At 43.0% G+C, this 21,042-nt stretch overlaps 1 protein-coding gene across 2 annotated transcripts in view; it reads left to right on the forward strand.

The window, feature by feature from the left end:
• Nucleotides 1–21,042, forward strand: part of man1a1 (mannosidase, alpha, class 1A, member 1) — a 234,452-nt gene that overhangs the window by 24,588 nt on the left and 188,822 nt on the right. For both annotated transcript variants that reach the window (XR_013779224.1, XM_079345752.1), the window contains exon 2: nt 10,675–10,771. Coding sequence is in view for 1 of the 2 variants with exons in the window: in XM_079345752.1 (XP_079201878.1) it covers nt 10,675–10,771 (97 nt within the window). In the remaining variant the exon portion in view is untranslated. The remainder of the gene's footprint in view (nt 1–10,674; nt 10,772–21,042) is intronic.

Raw genomic sequence — 21,042 nt, forward strand, 5'->3', positions numbered from 1 at the left:
CTGTTGTAAACCCTTTAACGGGGACACATCATGGGCCGCTTCTCCTTTTACTGTGTTTTTCAACATTTATTTGGATAACCTAAGTATCCGTCGACCCACAACCTTTGAAATAAATCCATTCAGTCCTTTTATTAGTGGTTTGCAGAAGTCTTACCACACGGAGAAAAATGCTTTTTTGTGACATCACAAGTCGGATTCTGGAAAACTCCCCTCCCCTCCCCTGGTATCTAAATCCATGGACTCCATCTCCAGCATTTTTTATTGTCTCTACCAAGGAGTGATGTCTTCTGGGAAAACTCAGGGGGGCGGGGTCATTACATTTAAAGAGACACACACACCAGTACAGAGCATTCTGGGAGAGCTGGTTTCTATATCGTATTATATGGTTATATTTGGACCAAAGCACGGAAACACAGATGTTTAATTTAAAACACCGGGGGGGGGGGTGTCTGTCTGTCTGAATACGTCCCCTTTAACACAGTTGGTTCTCGTATCATGTCTAGTGTCTGGTAACGTTTCAAACTGAACAGATTGAAGACTCGCTGAACCTGCAGACCAGAACACGTCTGTGCACTTTGACTTCTTCTTTTGTTCTTGAACTTGTTGTTTGTCACGTGATGAGCCAGCCGTCGTCCTGTGTTTTGTTGTGTTTCGGGGGGAAGTGGACTTTTGCTGAAGCGGCGCCACAGCAGTACTTCTTGCACTCTTATTTATTTAACCAGCAGGATATAATTGGAAAGATAATTGGTTAATCGTTGGTGGAGTGCGTCTCCAAGCAGAGAAACGGATTAGTTATTTAGACGTGTGCGTGATGAAGTTGACTACATCGTTCATTATTAACTTTCTTCTCAGGTTTTGTTGTTTCTAAGAAGAAACACAAAAGGAAAGTTGAACCGTCTTCAGTCACGCTGTGTTGTGGTCAGTGTTTTATGGTTGCAGATTTAACGCAGCCTTCGTGGAATAAAAGTATTAAAGACAGAGAGACCCTCCTCTCAGCGGTACACTGCTGACCCATATATGACTGCTGGAATACTAAAGCGCTCAGGAAATCCCTCAGTGATCCCTGAAGAACTGGTCCCCCAGCGGGGACGATGGACGTGTCCTCTGTCTTTGAACACATGCGAGGAGACAAGGTGTTTGCACAGAACCAGAAGGTGTCAGGCCTCGTGTAAGCTGAGTGTGTGTTGTTGTTGGTTTTTTTTAATAAAGATTTCTACCGGAAGAGAACAGAAAAAAAAAAACAGAAATTATGGCAAGAAAAAACAGCCAACCTTGTTTTGTGCTCAGGCAGCACAGGGGAATCCTGCTGGGAATAAAAACAGGCAGATCTGAGTGTCACAGCACACCTGCCCTCAGGGATCATTGAATATGCATGTGTTGTGTTGTGTACTAAGAAACCAGAAGGTAACATGACTGTCAAGTATCACTGACTCTGTTTTGAATATAGGATTAAAGATGGAAAACTCTGGATTAGAGCCACAAGACTTTACAGACAGCAACAACAACGATCAGTTAGCAGAGAGGTGAAAACAACCACTTTTATTTATCAGTTGTAAAATAGTTGAATTCATATTCATGTTGAATCAGTGGCCTTGTTATGATGATGTGACTTCATTGAAAAATTAAATGCATCAAGTGATTGGTGCAAATGGATTTTTAAACCAAAGATGTTGATGCAGATGACTTCCTGGAAGGATACACAACTGAAGAGTAAAATATTACCCAGAGGAGAGAGGATATAACTTTATTGATCCCTGATGGGGAAATTCGGGCGTTGCAGCAGCAGCAGTGCAAAAAGTCAAAAATCGAATAAAATAATAACATAAACATAAATACAGTCCTATACAGAGGACGATAGTGTAAAAGAGTCACGTAGGTCAAAGTGCTCAGTGTCAAAGGGACTTATTCCACATATCACGGTTCTTATTTTTTTTTTCCTGTTTGATCACAACTTTGTCTTTAGTCATCATTTTGATCGGGTCACTTCTGCCCATTATTCTGTTTTCAAGTGTGGCCAAACACCGGACCCCCCCCCCCCCCCCCCGGTCACATCACGGAGGAGATTGCTGCACCTGTGTTACTGGCGTTTGATGTTGGCACATTTGTGATTCTGATGGGTTTTTTTTCTCGTACCTTCGCTCATTTCGTATGCCGAACGTTGAGCTGACGCCGCATGCAGAAGAAAAAAGAGAACGCACCTGCTCTGCTCGACAGTTTGAGCCGTTTTAAAACGGTGCACCTGTTAGCCTTGATGCTCGCCTCGCTCCATTCAGGTGTGCCGTGTACTGCGAGCACTTTGGATCACAGCCCTCATTGATGTCATTGTCTGCGTTTTGGCTTTTTGGTGCACATCTGAATGGCCTTATTTTGGTTACTCAACCAAGTGGACCTTATCTAACCTGAAACGTTGCCTTGTGTAATGTGATCTGCACTCGTGTGTTTGTTTCTTTTTCCATTTAAACGCTTGTTCCAGCAGCGTCCTTGCATGAGTGGTGTAACGGTGCATAGATGCTCCCAGCGGCTCCTCCTCTCTAATATACATGCAGCCTCCGGCTCTGGCTCATTTCTGTTCCATGATGTTCAACGTGTCCAACCAACCACGCTTTCCCCCCTCGCTCCATAAAGATAGACACACACAAACACTGCTGCTATCTGCTGACTATATGAGATGACGCAAGGTTTATTATTTATTTATAGTTTTGGTATGTAGCTGGGTCCTGGTCTTTGTATGTAGCTGGGTCCTGGTCTTTGTATGTAGCTGGGTCCTGGTCTTTGTATGTAGCTGGGTCCTGGTCTTTGTATGTAGCTGGGTCCTGCTCTTTATATGTAGCTGGGTCCTGGTCTTTGTATGTAGCTAGGTCCTGCTCTTTGTATGTAGCTGGGTCCTGGTCTTTGTATGTAGCTGGGTCCTGGTCTTTATATGTAGCTGGGTCCTGCTCTTTGTATGTAGCTGGGTCCTGCTCTTTGTATGTAGCTGGGTCCTGGTCTTTATATGTAGCTGGGTCCTGGTCTTTAAATGTAGCTGGGTCCTGGGCTGATAATGGGTTTCTTGGACCTGAGAGGGAGAGAGGGTCTGGTAAATCACGTCGGAGCAGCCGCATCGACTGATCAACCACCTGGTGAAAAAGCACTTACTCAAGTTGTTTGGCTAACGAGCACGTCCTCGGTCAGTTTGAACTTCTGGAGGAATCGACAGCACACATGTGTCGTCTTTCTGTTTGGATTCTTTCAGCCTGAGGATGAAATATGACGTGAAGATAAACTCAGGAAAGGAAGGAAGTTGAAAGTTTCCTGTTGTGCAATGTCTCTGATTCAAATAAACTCATAAACTGAGCTAAAACATTTCTTTCTAAATCTTATGCTGATTATTTTGATGTATTTATCACACTTCATATCCGTTTGTTTCTTCACACTGAGATGGTGAAAGAACCAAAACTCACCTCCGTCTGATTCTCGGTGACATTTCAGGGGATTTTTTTTTTCTTCTGACGTTTGAAAAATGTAGTTTGACTTCAAAGTAATGTTTAAAAAGTTTGCTCCAACTTGGCGGTGAAAAAAAATCAATGGCGCCCTGCTGTGCACTCTGTTCTCCAACACGCTTCATGTCTCTCTCTCTCTTGATGTTCCGGTCCGGACACTTTCTTCACTTTTCTCTCCTCGTGTCGGTGCTTCTTCTCATGTCTCCATCATCAGAACGCCAAGAAGCTTGTACCACTTTCTTTTTTTTTTTCTTTTTTTTTTTAAACATGGACAACATGTCAGATTTCCCTCGGCGTTCCTTCAGGTCGGTTGTTTCTGCTTCCCGTCTCTTCGTCCTCCGTCGTCTCTCTGACCTCATCTTCCTCTCTTTGAGACGACAGCAAGTGCTGTGTGTGTGTGTGTGTGTGTGTGTGTGTGTGTGTGTGTGTGTGTGTGTGTGTGTGTGTGTGTGTGTGTGTGTGTGTGTGTGTGTGTGTGTGTGTGTGTGTGTGTGTGTGTGTGTGTGTGTGTGTGTGTGTGTGTGTGTGTGTGTGTGTGTGTGTGTGTGTGTGTGTGTGTGTTTAACTGTCTGAAGTCTTTATCTGTCCCACCAGCATATTGTCACCTAACTGCCCTCTCTCTCTCACTCGCCCATCACCCACTATCTTTCTCTTTCTGTCTCTCCCTCTTTCCCTTTTTTACACACACACACACACACACACACAGACACACACACACACACACACACACACACACACACACACACACACACACAGTGCACCTGTTACAAGGGCGTTGGCCACAAGTATCCCCCCCTGAGTCAAACCATCAGTTTCAGCTCCACTTTCAACTCAGCCGCCCAACTCCCACACATCTCCTCTTTCACCCCCCACCCCCACCACACACACACACACACACACACACACACACACACACACACCCCATGGCTCTCTCTCTCTAAGAGTGGCAGACACCAAGGTAACAAATCAGACAAACATGAATCCGTCTGAGAGCCTTCAAAGACAATAGTCCAGCACGTCCTGTTTTATGTTTCACAGTTATTAGATTTGAGAGGTTTGAAGTCTTTTCCCTGAAAGTCTTAAAGAGAGGAGACTGAAAGCTGACGTTTTAAATTTCTGACTGCAGACGAGAAAAGAAATGTTGTACTTGTTCTCTCCGCTCTTTAGGCTCCGACGACTTTATTGAGTTCATATTTTAATTTCAAACTCTGTCTGGTTTTTTGAGATTTCAGGTACGTTTTCTGTCCAATTTGGAAAGTTTTTTAAAAGTAGGTTTCCCATTTTAATGTTGAAATACTCAAAGGCAAAGAGCGTGACCGAGTCGAATTTAATGGGAGAACATCAGTGTTTGATTCACCCTGGTCGTGATTTCGTCTTTTTCTTCCCTGCTGCTTCATGTTAGCATGCTGTTACCCAAGGTTCTCCTCCATTAGCACTCCTGCAGACAAGCAATGGTTTACAATGAGCATCTGGCTGGCTGTGTGTGTGTGTGTGTGTGTGTATACTTGATTTACTAGATGTGTGTGTATACTTGTTTTTCATCACACAACACTTATCTTCACTTAGCCTGAGGCTGATCAATAGACTGAGAGAGGAGTTTGAACAAAGAGGGGACAGCAGAGGGGAGAACCTTGCTTTTCCACATAATCTCAACCTGCATGTGTGTGACTGCACACTCCAGAGTTACCAGCAGGTGTGTGTGTGTGTGTGTGTGTGTGTGTGTGTGTGTGCGCTTGAGATCTTCCTGCTTGATTGGACTTGATGTCGCTGTCCTAGAAAGCCACTGCACCTTAAACACAGAGCCAATTAGCAAGGCCATTGTGTGTCTCGAAATAGCTTCAGCCACTGGATCCCAATAACAGCGGTCAGCCTGGAAAATCCTCGCTCGGTTAATCCAATTAGAGTCAACACATAGGGATCCTGAGCATTAAATCCAATCAGAGTCATGAATGTTTGGTGGAGTTACACACACTCAGATTCACACACGAAGTTACACAACGCCACCTCTTACCTTTTAATTAACAGGGATTTTGTGCTACCGGTATTTGCCAATTATTAATTGTAGATGATCTTATTAAGATAAGATGATATGGAAGGAGTGTTGCAGATACAGGAAAGTAAAGATGACCTAGCTTGCTAGCATTTCCCAGCTGTCTAAGCGATCTGATAATCCTGCTCTGGCATGTTTTTCCCGTCTTATGGGGACTGAACTTCATTTAAATGTCTCCTTTGTGTTCAAATTGGATGAGTCATTATATGAGAAGGACTTTAACCGGTAGCTGGCAAAATGTAAGCTTTCCCCAACGACTTAGCCTTTAACCCTGTGTATGCACAACGATTACACACAAGCTCTGGCAGGGAGACGGTTTGTCTTGACATGAGTAAATAAATCCTCTCCTTTCTTCTCCTGAAAATAGTGATGTCACAGATTAAAGTCGATCCCTATTTGACATGGATTCTCCAGGATTATAACCCAGCCGTAATGGGGGGGGGGGGGGGGGGGGGTTCAGCCTCTCCTGCATCTTGAGTGAACCGAGACAACATTTGAGTGCAGTGTCTAATTCTGAATTTGCATCAATCTGGTGCCAACATAAATGGTAGTTAGGGGGGGAAGAAAAAAGATTTGTGCAAATGAAGCAGCCATCTTTGGTGTTAAAAAATATGGCCAGTGCAGAAGTGCAGTTCCATGAGTGGCCACTTGAGGCTGTCTGCAAAAGCCAAAGGAATTTACATTAGGTCCCATATCAAAATGGCCACTTTTACAGCAGAAGTAAAGATGTTTAAAGGCAGGCTTAAAACAGAAGTGAAGTATCAAATACTCACTTTCCATTTGTAAGAGAGTTATTCACTCATTTGAATAATCCTGAGTGTGGCTGATGTCAAAGGATGCTTAAGGCTCGCATCATCTTTATCTCTTTGCCTCTTTCTAGGCTGATAGAAAGTTAGGTTGAGACAGCATTTTCCAATATGGTGGCCACCAACGTTTGGCTTCATAACGCTTCTTCACAGAGTTGATGTCGCTGAGGGTACGTCCATGTTTTATACAGTCTTTATCGCAAACATGCAGCTTGAACACCCAGTCAGGAGGAAGAAGGAAGTCTGATAACACTCCTGCATGTATGTTGAATATCATCCAACAACAAAAATAACATCAGTGCATTTATACTACCACGGATATGAAAGTGGCGTGTATACAGTGTGGCATGAGATGTGTGTGCAGAATTTTACTATCCAAAAAAAAAAAAAAAAAAATTATAATTCAGCTCATGCTAGCTACTTTGTGTTGAACAGGGCGAGCCTCACAATGAAAAAAAGATGAAGTTGTCAATTCAGTATTTTTTAGCTTTAGCCAAACGATGCAGACTCAGATCTCCAGCACTGTGTAGGGTCCAAAAACATTTTGACATAATCAAAAGCAAAAGTTCACAGTTGTTTTTGGGTTTTTTTTGCTGACTCACACGTCACATGCTCGAAGAGTGTCGCCAGTAAAACAGAAACTGACTTCCTCTTTTAAGAGTGCTGATACGCAGAGGAGGGTGTTTTCTGCTTGTGTGGGGTGATGAGATGTCATGGAGGAAGTAGACGGTGTGTGAGCAGAGGAAGCCGGACTAGCATGTTTTTTCAACCAACTGTGACTTTTATTGAACCTGTGAGGGAGGGGCAGCTAACGCTTCACTTCATTACCGACTGGTTTATGATGTTAGCTAACAGCATGTGATTCCATTGTAAAACCTCCAACTTCAGCAGAAGTGTTTGATAACAACTGACATGTAGTATAATATAATAACTTCACAAAAACATGTGTGAAGTAAATCTGTTAATACCAGCGCAGGTCAGAGATAAATATCAGCTGATGTGGATATTTGCGTGATGCGCTAATATCGGCTATTATCAGCTAGCCGATCTATCAGTCAGGCTCTAATGAAAGACTGACATTCGAAGATTTCGGCTTTAAAAATGCCCTTAAATATTAATGAGATTTTATAAAAATGGATATAAAGGGACGCATTGTTTTACATCTGACTTTTATGTTAACACTTTTTATTGTTTTGCTTTTTACATTCAAGGCTAGTTTGTTGTTATCGTCATGTCTTGTGCTGTTATCTTGATCCCTCACATGTGTAGCATCGCAGCGTGTGTGTAGAGGAAGCACAGTGTTCGAGTTAGATCTCTTAATGTGACATGCATATAGGAGCGCTAATTAGCAGGCTCACTAGCTTTAATTAGTGGGTTTTAAATGGAGGAGAGCTATCGTTAGCTGTCCGTTTGATGTGTGTGGGAGATGAAATGCAAACCGAGTGGCTTTTGTTCTCTCTCTCTGTGTGTGTGTGTGTGTGTGTGTGTGTGTGTGTGTGTGTGAGCAAGTGTTGCTTTAAAAACAAGGGCACATGTGAAGTAATCTTCTCGTCAGGACGGGTTGAACCAACACTAAACCCTGCAGATGTTCAAACACTACGACTGTAGCATATTTATGTGCTCATGTGGTTATCAGCGCGTCTTTGTATTGAAGAGACGTGCAGATGGAGCTAAAGGGATGAGAGGTAACTGTGCTAATTATGCTTCCTCCATTCCTCTGGAGCATAATTAGCACACACTCCCTTGTGCACTGTGATCTAATAACCAGTTGCTCCTTGAAAAGCATGAAATCAGAGTCTATTCATGCACGGGGCTCTTTGGCTCGTATGATGCAGCCTCCTGATTCGTTGTCAGTTCTGCTCACAATGCAAATAAAAGAGCGAACTCTCGGGAGCATCGCACAAGAATGGCACTTTCTGCTCCTCTTTTCTACACTTTTGTGAAGATGCACCTGCTTGTAGTGAAGGAATTCTGCCTTTTTAAAGTGCTTTTGAAAGATACAAAATGTATTCCTGCATCTTTTTCCCCCCCTTTCTCTTTAGTGAGGTTCTTACTGTATCACAGAATCAATGTACTGTTTTGATTTCTCATGGAAGCTTTTCATGGCATGTTGTCCTTCTGTTTCGACTTTTTAAGACAGTGTCACCGAAAAAAAATCTGGTCTAAAAGTGGCTAAAAAAAGTTAAGTCAATGGACAGGAATTAAAAATAAAATAAAATAGTGGTCACATTTTGAGGCTGCAGTGTAGAATACTTTAATTGAGCTGCATTTCATATTCTATAAAAGTGTTGATTTGCCACAAGAAGCCAAGATGTCACGATGGCTCTAATGGCCAAATTCCATCAGGAGCTTGTTTGGTCTGTCTCCACTCCTTCAGTCCGGAGCCCTCCGCCACAGATACCCACGACTTTTATTTTTTTTGCCTGATGTCGGAGCACTCAGATCTGGTGGAAGTTCGGCCGTAATTAAGCTCCAGACACTCGGTTTTAAAGCAAGTCAACAAGTGTGAGCCGCCTGTCTTACTAACTACTCGTAATGAAACGGGTGAAAGCAGCAACCTGTGGACAGAGCTCGTCAGTGTGTCTCTGAAGTCTACAGGCTCTTGTGGAGCTCCTTTAACGGTCGTTGTAATAAAGTGCAGCCTTCTCACCATGTGGGCATTAACACTCATTCATATTTTATAGCAGCTCACTTAAGCTTCTCTTGCTCTTATCCTTGTACGTGTAAAGGCTGGGAAACAGGTGGGATGGTGTAGGGTTACTTAAAAACCACATTTCCATTGCATGGCTTCCTTCTTAGGGTGAGGTACTATTCATGGATTAATTGATACCAGCATCAAACGTAACCACATCTGCTGGCTTGTTCCACTGATTTAACCCGTTTCCATCGCGCGGTTCAGTTCGCTTCGTCTCGGTACGGCATGCAGTTTATGGTGTTTCCATAGACTAAAGCTGGGAAAGATTCCCAAAATAACCGACTCGTACCGTCCTACTTTTTGGTAGCCTTCTGTTGGGGTGCCGAGTATATCGATCCGACTCTAAAAGATGAAGCTAAATGCTGCAAGTCCGTTGATTGGTCGAAAAAGTCGCACAACCCCGCTGTGTTTGAACACACAGTCGATTGTTTACATGTCGGTTTTTCTCCTCGAGGCACACATCCTTCTCTGAAACAAAGCTTGATTGCCTTTAGTAATAAAGAGCCACATGCCAGTGACAGAGTAGATGGACTGCTGGATGTTTTATCCTTGGTTTGTCTGTGTGGCGTTGAATTATTAGGCCCTCTGACTTACATGTTGCCTAAGCGTACCAAACTGCACTGATCCATACCGGACCGTTTGGTGGAAACGGGGCTTTTGGTTGACAACTCTGACCGAGTGACTCGATGCCCTACTGCTTTACTTCCATTTTAACCGCCTTTGAATTAGTCACAGCTATTTGTTGTGTGAATGTCTGTCCTCGAGTGGGCTGACCAACACTGAGTCAGCAGCAGTGACAACATAAACTGGGCCACTCAGCACTACACACACACACACACACGCGATCATGTACACACGCCTGCTGCAACCGGATACATGCACACTGCCAGATTGTGTTGTACAGTAACATGATCCTCCAGGGGGAATTTAACAGGCTGTACATCATCTTCACATCACATCCCTGAGAGTGTGTGTCCATGGTGTACATTATTCAGGTGTACAAAGCTGCCATTGTGGTTCATGTGTCCGTCAGACGCCATATACGCTATGTTATAGTAAGAGCCTGTACGGTACATGACAGCACACGATCATTGAAGTGTGTGTGTGTGTGTGTGTGTGTGTGTGTGTGTCAGAGCAGATTCTGTGTCTGATGGATGAGGATGAAGGGAGTTAGTGTGTGTAATCCAGAGGCAGAGTCTAGAAAGTGAGGGGGAGGAGGCTGTGTAACCTGGATGAGCAGGAGGAAGGTGCACAACAATAACCTTTTTAGTCATCGCTTGACCTGACCTGATGCTGTTAGCTAGTTAGCTCAGTTCGTATCCAGGTTCAAAGCTCAGAGCATCAACATGGGGGAATCGTTCATTATTCCGTTTTAAAATAAAATTAAAAAAACAAAAAAAATGTGCGCTTGAGGTTGAAAATGTGTGATTGTTGTTCCCTGCTAGAAAGATTAAAAGAGAAAGCACTTGCCTTGAAAATCCAGACTCGTTAATTCTCTGTTACAGCGAAGAGTTGATTGTCTCCTTTAACACTCTTTATTTTTCTTCTCCTCCTCCTCCTCTTCCTCTTCTCCTCCTCCTCCTCCTCTTCCTCTTCTCCTCCTCCTCCTCCTCTTCCTCTTCTCCTCCTCTTCCTCCTTGTCAGATGATGAAACATGCGTGGGACAGCTACAAGCGCTACGCCTGGGGTTCCAATGAGCTCCGGCCTGTCTCCAAGCAAGGCCACTCCAGTAATTTATTTGGTGAGTGAGAGACCCTGCAAAGCACACACACACACAAACACACACACACACACACACACACACACACACACACACACACACACACACACACACACACACACACTGATTGATCTCTTGTCCCCTCCACCAGCGGCCCTGGCCTTTTAGATTAGCAGCCAAATTGGCCGTCAGTCGGAGTCATCCATCTCCAGCTGCCTCTAAATGTCAACTTTATCACATATTTATATTCTGTTTGTGCGACTTGACGTTCTGTTGGCGCCCGAGTGTTAATGAGTGTGCTGACGTGGGGCATCTTCACTCTGTCCACGTGGCTGCTGTTTTCACTCTGAACAGGGCTTTATCATTAGATACAACAAACACATGCGCTCACATTCTCTCGAGTTGCACACGGCCTTGTTTTTCTCAACAACGGGGGTCCAGCGATGTGGAATTGGCCAATCAGAATCAAGTATTTAACACAGCTGTGTCATAAATGTTTGTTATTCTGAATCGCTTTTCCGGAAACACTTTTTCAACTTTTAGTCAAAGCTTCATGAAGTCCTTGAGGTGTTGAATACGTGTCGTGTTTGAACCCCTCCGATTAGATTTCAGTGCTGTTATCAGTCTCCAGTTCTTCTTCTTCTACAAACAGGACAGCTGGATTAAAAACCCAACGCAGGTCACCACATATCTACTTTGTTGTGTCATGGTGTTATCGGCTGACGTTTGTTTCAGTCTGAAGCCGGGCTCAGAGAAACGCTCCGCCGTGACAGCACACGGGGCCAAATGACGGAGGATCTGCACGACTCATTACAGAGTGTAAAGCTGTGATCAGATGAATCTGCCTTTGTGTGAGGAGGGGACAGAAAACAGGACGGCTTACTTAAACAGTGTGGAGATTAAACCTCCTTTGAGTTTATGTTTGAAAAGAGGACTGAAAGTGCAAATACAAAACAATAAAAGCCGGATCTGCTGTCGATTGAGAGAGGGGGGAAAAAAAGGCATTATAAGCTTTATTGAGTCTGTCACGGAGCCATGCACATGTTGCTCTTATGGTTTTATGAGCACTCAAATGTTTGTACACATAATGAACCTTCGTTTATTCGCGCTGATTGGATTAATAAGAGCGGGGATTGGATTTTTAATTGATGAAGAACTCTTTCTCTCTGTTGACCTAATTAAATCCTCACATAGAATATTTGTTTGGGTACCTGCAGCTCCAGATATACGTGTGTGTGTGTGTGTGTGTGTGTGTGTGTGTGTGTGTGTGTGCGTGCGCGTGCTGGGTTGGGAGTGTGACAGTTGAGAGCAGCACCGTAGCGAGCTCTCACCGAGATAAGATGGCATTCATGTGTGAAGGAGTAGCTGTGCCTCCACTGCTGATAAGAGACGTCTCTTGACACCAAAATACACTCAAGTACTTGATCTGTTCTGAAGTCTCTGCCAGTGTGGTTCGACGTTTCTGTCATGATGCCCTCGTACGCCAGGCTGCAGGTCTGTGTCGCTGAAGACAGACATTGGACTTACCAACAATAGATCCTTTAATATGTCTGTGTTTCAGCTCTGTGATTGATTTGTTGAATGTCCTCATTTAGAGACAGGACAGTGGACAGAGTCAGAAAGATGCTCAAACTGCTTTTTAGATTTACTGTATGTAGACTCTCAGGTCTTGTTTAAAATATAACTAACAAGTCATAAAAGGGGTTTTAACTCATAGCAAGTGTGATGTGCATAATGTGTATTTTTCTTGTTTTATCATTATTGTACTTTTAAACACTGTAGATGCACATTGCATAGTCCTGTTGGCCTCGTTCACACACAGCCATATAAACACTCTCTATTTCAAAGTCCGAGTTCACCTGTTTGTTTACAGTATCACATTGACTGACCTGAGCTTGTGTTGTGTAATGACTAATGAGATTGTCTAAATTGGCGTCCCAAGCCTGTGATTGGCTCTGGTTGATCGCATCACGCGAGTCCTGCTGGTTGTATTCAGAGCTGGCTGTCTGGATCTTGTTCCTGAGTGCGTCTCCGGTCTCAAAGCGGCCCTACATTAGTCCTTACTTTTCAATCCTCGTTGCATACAAATGACAAATTAGAATTTATAATGTGAAGTTATTTTTGAACCGTCGAATCTCCGGAGGTGTTTCAGGATCTCACATTTTTACTCAAACAGAGCTGAGCTGCTTTTTTTTTTTTTTTTTTAAAGATTTCTACTCGCATGTTTCTGTAGCACTAACACAAGATTACACAAGTGACAGGATGACAGCATTGGAAAAAAAAAAAAAAGATGCACAATGTAAGGAAGAAAGCTTGAAGCTGGAGACTTGGCGCCGGCCTGTTTTATTCCATTTCAGTCCAGAGATGACTGTTCTGATGAAAGCCTTCCTTTGCTCCGTCTCCATCGACTTCTTTCTTCACACGTTCAAAGTGCTGCCATGCAGCCGCTCTCTTGTAAACAGTCAAACGCATTTTTGTCATATTTAGGGAAGCATCTTTGTAGTTTGTGAAACGTAGTGCTTTCACACTTTGCAGAAAGCTTCAGATATTTCTAAATGTTCGCCCTGACTTTACCTTGAAGTGTTTCCTGCCAGACCTCCAGTGTCGTTTCTGTAGCGCAGGGGTGTCCAAAGTGCGGCCCGGGGGCCATTTGTGGCCCTTGAGTGGATTTTTTGTGGCCCTTGACTTCAAATCGAAGAATCAGAAGATTTTGGCCCCAGGCCTCATCAGATGGCATATTTTGTTCTTTTTTTCTTTTTCATGTTAGCGAGGGAGACCTATAAAAGCCTGACTATTCTTTCCAAAAAAATTAGAACACAACAGTTTCCCACTGCAATTAGTTATTGTGTGTTTACATTATTTTTTGAAGAGGTCAAAATATAAAAAGTTCCTTTCAATATTTAAAAAAAATAAAATAAAAAAACCCTGTGGCCCGTGAGCGATTCTAACGCGACAATTTTGGCCCGCAAGAAAAAAAGTTTGGACACCGCTGCTGTAGCGAGTCGGACTGAGCTGACGTGAGAACGCAGCAGGATTTTCTCGGGTGAATTCACGTCGTGCGAGTGGGAGGAGGGGGTGAAGTTTATATCCTGTGACGGTGCAGAGACTGTAGGTTCGCAGACCGCTGTGATCTCTGAGCACGTTGATAAACTGCTTAATCATGTTTTCTATTCGTCAGTACGATGTTCCCCGCCCTTTTGTTGACATCGTGACTCTGTTGAACCACATGTAGCATTGATTGATTTTAAAGGCAAATTGGGCTCCTCCCGCGTCTTTTTTTTAACGTCACATCTTACCTCAGGAGACCCCCCCCCCGTCCCCCCCCCCCCCCTGTCCCCTTCCCCTCTGGCAGTGATAGTCTCCAGCTGTGAGGACAACATGTGAACAGCTGGGTCATGAGAACATCGGGAGCAGTCCTTCTGAAATTAGCACGGGTGGAAAAAAAAAAAGCTCCCAAAGAAAATTCTTTTCCATTCTGGAGTTTTGGAGGAATGGCGAGCTCGTTTTTAATGATCCCCTTCTAATGTGTAACGAGGACATTCAATCAGCTTTGAGTAAATTCCATCCACTGTTTCATTACTGGAATGTATTATATGTAAATGTAGGATGAGAGAGAGCAGCTGTGTGAATGCTAATTGTTAGATTAGCATGTTGTGCTCTGTGCTGTTCCCTCTCTCTCTCTCCATCCCTCCGTCATGTCTGCTTCACACCAAACTACATTTCAATCATTGCTCCTGCAGACCCACCTCCCTCCATCACTAAATAAGACAGCTCCTGCCTCGGGGCCTTGTCACAGCTGCTTCCAACTCCTATAAAACACAACACTATGTACCATGATGATATTAGCCTAAACTGGAATATCCTGCACTCAATGAACTTCCCATACCTGAGGCTATTTCCCCGATCCTCCTCGATCTGAAGTTCTGGTTCAAACAAGCCGGGAGAATTCCAAACATCTACAATCTTACTGCATGAGGACAGTTCAGGATGTCCTTTTTCAAAGTGAACATGACCATGATGAGTTTCTCCGTGCTCTGCACGAAGCTGCTGCACGACATTAAGCGGCACGCAATCCTCAGAAAATAAAATCCGTGTTTGCATCCTGTTAAAACCAAGGTTGTCAAGCTGCCCCCGTTACGTCCAGCTGAAGACGCAGGAAGTGCTTCAGGGTTAGCAAACCTCGCCGGTGTCGGACGCCAGCTGTGCTCTCAGCTGTTTGGATGCATGCTTGTATCCATTCAGGGAGCTTTCAGTGTGCTGTGGTGTTTTCCATATTCAAGAGGTTGCATTACATTTTCTCTGATTTAAGACTTAAAGACTCTGCAGCTTTAAGAAAACAGTCAGTCCTTTCAGATGGTGACGCTCGAGACCTGTTCACTGACCCCTGACTTCTTTTTATTTGACTTTTACCAGCGTTCACTGATTATTTCATCTTTTTCTGTACACTTTTTAAAGATATTCTCCAATATTAGGTCTTTAAAATGTAATCACAGGATGTCTGATTATAGGTCACAAAGGTGTCTGAGCTCTCTCGGGGTGCCGGTAGTCTTTCGATTATGTTGTTGAGGCTTTAGTTCTCATCACAGCCACCGGTGGACTCGAAAAACCAATCAAGAAAAGGAAAACTGGCTAAAAACAAAGTAAAAGAAAGAAAACAAACTGAAATGATGAGTCGGTCGTACAACACTGTTCTTATTACAGTAGATTCATTGAATATAAAATGTTAATAAAAGTGGTTTCTCTCCACAAACGCGCACATGACTAATGAAGAAATTGATGAATTCTTTCCCTGGGTGGGAATTGGCCAAAGATCTTCCTAAAATGTTGGCAGTCAACTGTGTTTATCTCATTAGCCAAAGACTTTGGCAGACGACCAACTGTGACGAGGAATTTTTTCACTAAATGTGTTTTTTATAACACTTAAAAAAAAGGCCAGACAGGATGAGGAAGATGTGTTCTCTTCCTAATTCTATTTGAACATTTACAAAGTTCAGATTCAGTATCCAGTCGAAAAGCTTGTGCATTGTCTTCCACTAATATTCTGTTAGCCTTGTGTGTGTTAGCCTTTGAATAAAGCCCTGAGCCAAACACTCGTGTTGGTATTTGACAAATTGTTTAAAAGGTCAAAAAGACCATTAATTCGCCCTGAATGTGTAGCTTATGTTATGTTGCAAATGAGTGCATACAAATGAGCTTATTCCATTCACTGTTTAAAAAAGGTTATAAACTGAGTCAGAGCGGAGAATTCATATAAACACATAGCTGTAAAAAATGTTTTATAATGCTGTTGTCACTGACTAAACATTTTACTGATATGTTCTTGTTTAAGAGGTTTGAGACTCCCCACAACAAACCATAAACTTATTTTTTCAGCAATGTTTATTGCATCAAACTGGCTCAAAGTAATTATTTATCTCCCAAAAAACCCCCCAAAAAAACAAAAACCAGCAAGTACAAAGGAATGGCCAAACTGGAAACTCGGGCACGATCAATGTAGACCAAGTTGGGAGAAGCAATATGGCTGTGCACGCACTCCCAGGTAAGAAGAATGACCTGTTCCTCAATTTCACGTAATAAATCGAATTCCGACTATTTATTTTTCCACTGAAGTTAAAACAATCATAGTGATGTCCTACAGTATGCTAACGAGGAAGTGGCTGAATGCTAACGTAACGGGAGCTGTCGAGCAAAGGAAGCCAAACCAACCAAAGACGGACAAAGAGGACGGGAAGTCAGATAATAGAAAACCCATTTCAGCCTGCGTTGTTACAAATTATGAATTTATTATGAAGCTTAAGAAACCTCGACTTGTCTTAAGAAATGAGGTGCCTTTAAAAAATCTTTTTCCTCGAACAGTGTTGTTGAATCGGACACAAAGAAGAGATGTGTGTTGTACAGAGTAGCAGGTGCCTGCTAAGGTGACAACAACAAAAAGTGATAAGGCTGCCACAGGGTGCCTCCTCTTATTGCTTTTTTAAATTACCTCATTTCCCCATCTGGATGATGAGTTTAAAGCCCCTGCAAACATGAGATATCAATCTTTTTACAATTAACAATAAGCTCCTACAGGGACACTAAGTTTACGACCAAAGTTTGTTGGTGTTTCACTTTAACTTTCTTCTTCTGCTTGTTTCTTACTGGTTTGACAAAGGGCTCAAATAGCTGAAGCATCACTTGGATTAAACCTGATTGAATCGTACCCACACGGTCCTGATGAAAAAGATGAACTGAAGTTTAGGGTTTCAAAGGCTTCAACTTGCAAGTGTTTTTGTTTTAGAGACTGTGTTTGTTGCTTTTAAGCTTCTGAATATTTCTTAAGTTCTTACATATGAACAAAGGACTCCGAGATTTCCAGTAAGCCTTCCATTTTACCCATAAATAGATAGATAGATAGATAGATAGATAGATAGATAGATAGATAGATAGATAGATACTTTATTGATCCCGAGGGAAATTCAAATACAGCAGAGGTGTATGCTGTGTAAATGTATTTCTCTGTCATTACTGTCTACAATAAGTGTGACTCCCGCTGGCTGTTGTTGTTGTCGTGTTAACATGATCTTGTGTTTTTATGTCAAGGACTAGAGAAAAGCAGAATGACATATCCTTCTTACTGCTTCTTTGAAAGTCACCTCAGTGTTTTGTGTCACGGTTATTCTGTGTCAATTTAAATGCACTGTGACGCTACAAGCTAACTGAAGAGCGCTAGCATTAGCCTGCTAACAAGCCAAGCTTCCCGAGCTTTAATGCTGCTTAATGAGGCTGCGTTCCAGTTGAAAGCTTTTTTGTGGTAACTCGAGTGGAGGAGGTTTGGAGCTGTGTCACTGGTTTGTTTTGGTTTCATACTCGTGCTCAAAGAGGGTCTACTGGATAGTAAAGTTTCACATTCTTCCTTTAAACAGTACTTACAGTATATCAATAAGTTTCCTTGATAAGGACATATGTTTCTATACCTTCATGTTTTGAATACTACTCAGACAAATCTAAATGAGTAAAAACAGAGATCTGTCCTCACTAGCAAAAGCATTCGTGACGTTAGCAACCACATTGTTCCTGCATCTAGAGTAACGGCCCGGTCTCTGTAGAACTGCACGTTGATTGGGTACCAAAAGGGCACTGATTGCTATTCCAACCAACGTCTACAATTCTGTAACTGCATTTCAGTTATTGTTGTCATCACCAATATTTCATGCATAATGCCTCGGCCTCGGCCATCATGTCAACACAGCCCTATGAATACAGTTTGTGTAAGATCCGTCCGCTTTTATGGAGGCTGACTGGTTGTGACATTTTGGATGCAGAATGTATTGATTCATTTAACGAACGTGTCAGACGCCAACTTCCTCAAAGTCATAAACGGAGAAGTCAGTAAAAAAATGTGCAGATGAAATGCTTAAATTTATCATCTCGCCATCTCGTCCTCTGTGTCCTTATCTCCTTCTTTTGTTGCTCCTAATTACGGCGTGGCCATTACAGGGTTTAGAAGGACAGTATTAGTATCTCTTAAGGTTTTATCAGCTCCGACAGAACAGCTTCCTGTCGCTACATTTAGCCCTTTTTTTTTTTGCTAAAATTAAATACCGCCAGAGGTGACAAGTGATCCGTCGTTTCCAATCCCTCTCTCCATCTCTCAGCGTTTAACTCGGCTGTCTATAACCAGCCGGCTGCTGCTGAGACTCAGGAACAGGTACAGTTCATTTCTTCTTTTCTAAATCGAGAGCGGGTTCATATCCTGTATTGACATTGAAGTTTGAGAGCGGACACAATCAGCTTTTGTGGCTTTGCGGGGAGAGACTTTAACCTGCTGAATAAGGGTGTGAGAAAAGAAGCTGCTGGGAGTGACATTTCAGATCGACAAAGACTCTGTTCTGATTGTAATATTTCAGGTTTGAGGAATATTTGAATTTTTTAGCACGCCGTGCAAAAAAAAAAAGGTCTGTAACTGTCTGACTCTAACATTAGCCTTTGACCACCGGGGCTTTCCCCTCTCAGATCTCCACCACCAGAATCTGTAAAACGTCCCCTGGAAGATGAATTATCACCTTGTTAAGTTTCTCCAGATCATCAGGAGCTCATTCGGGCCTCAGTGGCAGTAAATTGTCAGGCCAGCCTGAAGCAGTGCCTTGACTCCTGTTGGACATTATAGACTTTAATTTAATCTCAGCTCCATTATAAAACAATGAGCCAGAGGTGGGGATTGTACCGAGGCTTTATCACGCAGTGCAGCTGTTCTTTTACAAGGCTACACTGCTGAAGTTTCCGTTGGTTACGTTGGACTCACAGCAGTAGTCTTAGTTTACTTTCCAGACAGAGCCGGTCTAAACCAGGCTGTGAGTCTCAGAAATGATTCAAGCCATTTGATGTTTTGTCATTTTAGTCTCTAATAGATTATGTTATTGGTTACCCATTGAGTATGTAGAGGGCAGGGATTTAAGCAGTGTTTGGTGTAACGGGACTGCAGCCGTCGTTTATGGAGCTTATGGAGGAATCCAGTTCCCTCCAAAACTTCTTAAAAACATGACAAGGCAAGCAACGTCCGTACCCATCATCAGTCTTCATCCATCATCGTCTCTTAGACCAGAAAGGCCTTCGGGAACGGACGCGGTTTTCCTCCATGATTCCAGAGTAAGCTTTAAATGACATTCAGGCAAGACTTCCTCTTCAGCTGTCACTTCTTTGTCCATCACATCGCTCAGTGCTGCCCCTTCATCTGCACAGTTTCAGTCTCACAGTGGAATATAAGACTTACAAGCATGAAACAAACAAACAATTATTTTTCACTTACTTGCAATGAATGGAAATGAAGTTTTCTGTTATGTTTAGAAAGACAAATGAGTCACCATCATGTGTCATTAGCGTAGATGACATTCTGCCTGTTTTTAGCTGAAGGTTATTGCTGTTTTTTTTCCTGGGATAGAGTCAGAAATCGGAGGACAACGATTGGAGACGGTAAAGGAGCCATGTGTCAGATTGGTCTGTGTTCTCCAGCCTCTGTTCATGGTCCGTGTGCGCTAACCACGAGGCTACTGGTGACCCATTCTGACCGTTTCTTCCTGCACAACGCCAAATCCTGCAGATACGTTTTGGTCAATCATGCTCAGACAACAAATAATAAATGTTCAATAAATAGAAATAATAAGTCAAGTAAGCTTAAAAAAAAAAAAAAGTAGCTACTTGCTAGTAAATATAATGCTGTACACACAGCACAATAGATAAATGACCTGTTTCTTAGGGCTCACACCAAATACTGTATTTTCAGAGCGTTTAGATAACTGATAAATGGTCGGTAACTGGATTGGCAATTGATGATTGAAGAGGTCATACTTCTCACAACTCTTGCAACTTTTTTGTTCAATAAATTATTGGCGGCAACATTTCTGGTGACTCTAAAAAAGCAGTTTTTATTGTAGCACAGTGTTCCTGATGTTGGGTGTTTGTCAGCTTGTTCAGGATTCTGGATCGCCCTGATTATTCTCATTTTTTTAAAAATGATGGGGCTCAGGTTTTTCTGTCTTTGTCCAAAATATTCCATCAAAGATGGAAGACACCCATAGACAGACTGTTGCTGTGTCTTAACGTGGGCATATACAGCAGTGTATCCGGCTGTCTGTGTGGTTTCCTCACTGTTTCTCTTTAATTGGCGAAGCTGACAGGCCACTGGCTGCTCTTCACTCAAGGCAAACAAGCTAAAGGTTGAAACAGGCTTCTTCCCTGGGCCCGCCTCTCGTCTTAGCCGAGGGCCAGCACAGAAAGGCACTCATGTGTTCAACCATCCACAAAACCTCCCCACAGGGTGTGTGTGTGTGTGTGTGTGTGTGTGTGTGTGTGTGTGTGTGTGTGTGTGTGTGTGTGTGTGTGTGTGTGTGTGTGTGTGTGTGTGTGTGTGTGTGTGTGTGTGTGTGTGTGTGTGTGTGTGTGTGTGTGTGTGTGTGTGTGTGTGTGTGTGTGTGTGTGTGTTTCTCTAAACTCGGGCTTGACTCGGCTGCAGCTCAGTAAAGGTCACTCCTGATGTCTGATGCAGGAAAAAGAGAGAGGGGTTGATATTTTTACGGCTGTTTGCCACCTAGCTGAGTATGACTTGTGTTTGGATATGACAGATTATCTGTCTGTGTGTATTTTTTGTGCTTGTGTGAGAAAAGTGTTAGCGTGTGTGAAGGGACTTATTGGCACCTTGGTGTGTCTGATGCGTACTTCTGCATCGAATCAACGCCATCGTGTCCACTAAAAGTTTCGTGAAGCTTGCGTACGTAGCCGTAAGTTGTAACTATCTCCATGGTAACATCACAAATTGC

The sequence above is a fragment of the Symphodus melops genome, assembly GCF_947650265.1.
Source record: "Symphodus melops genome assembly, chromosome: 1".
In the NCBI taxonomy this organism is placed as follows: domain Eukaryota; kingdom Metazoa; phylum Chordata; class Actinopteri; order Labriformes; family Labridae; genus Symphodus; species Symphodus melops.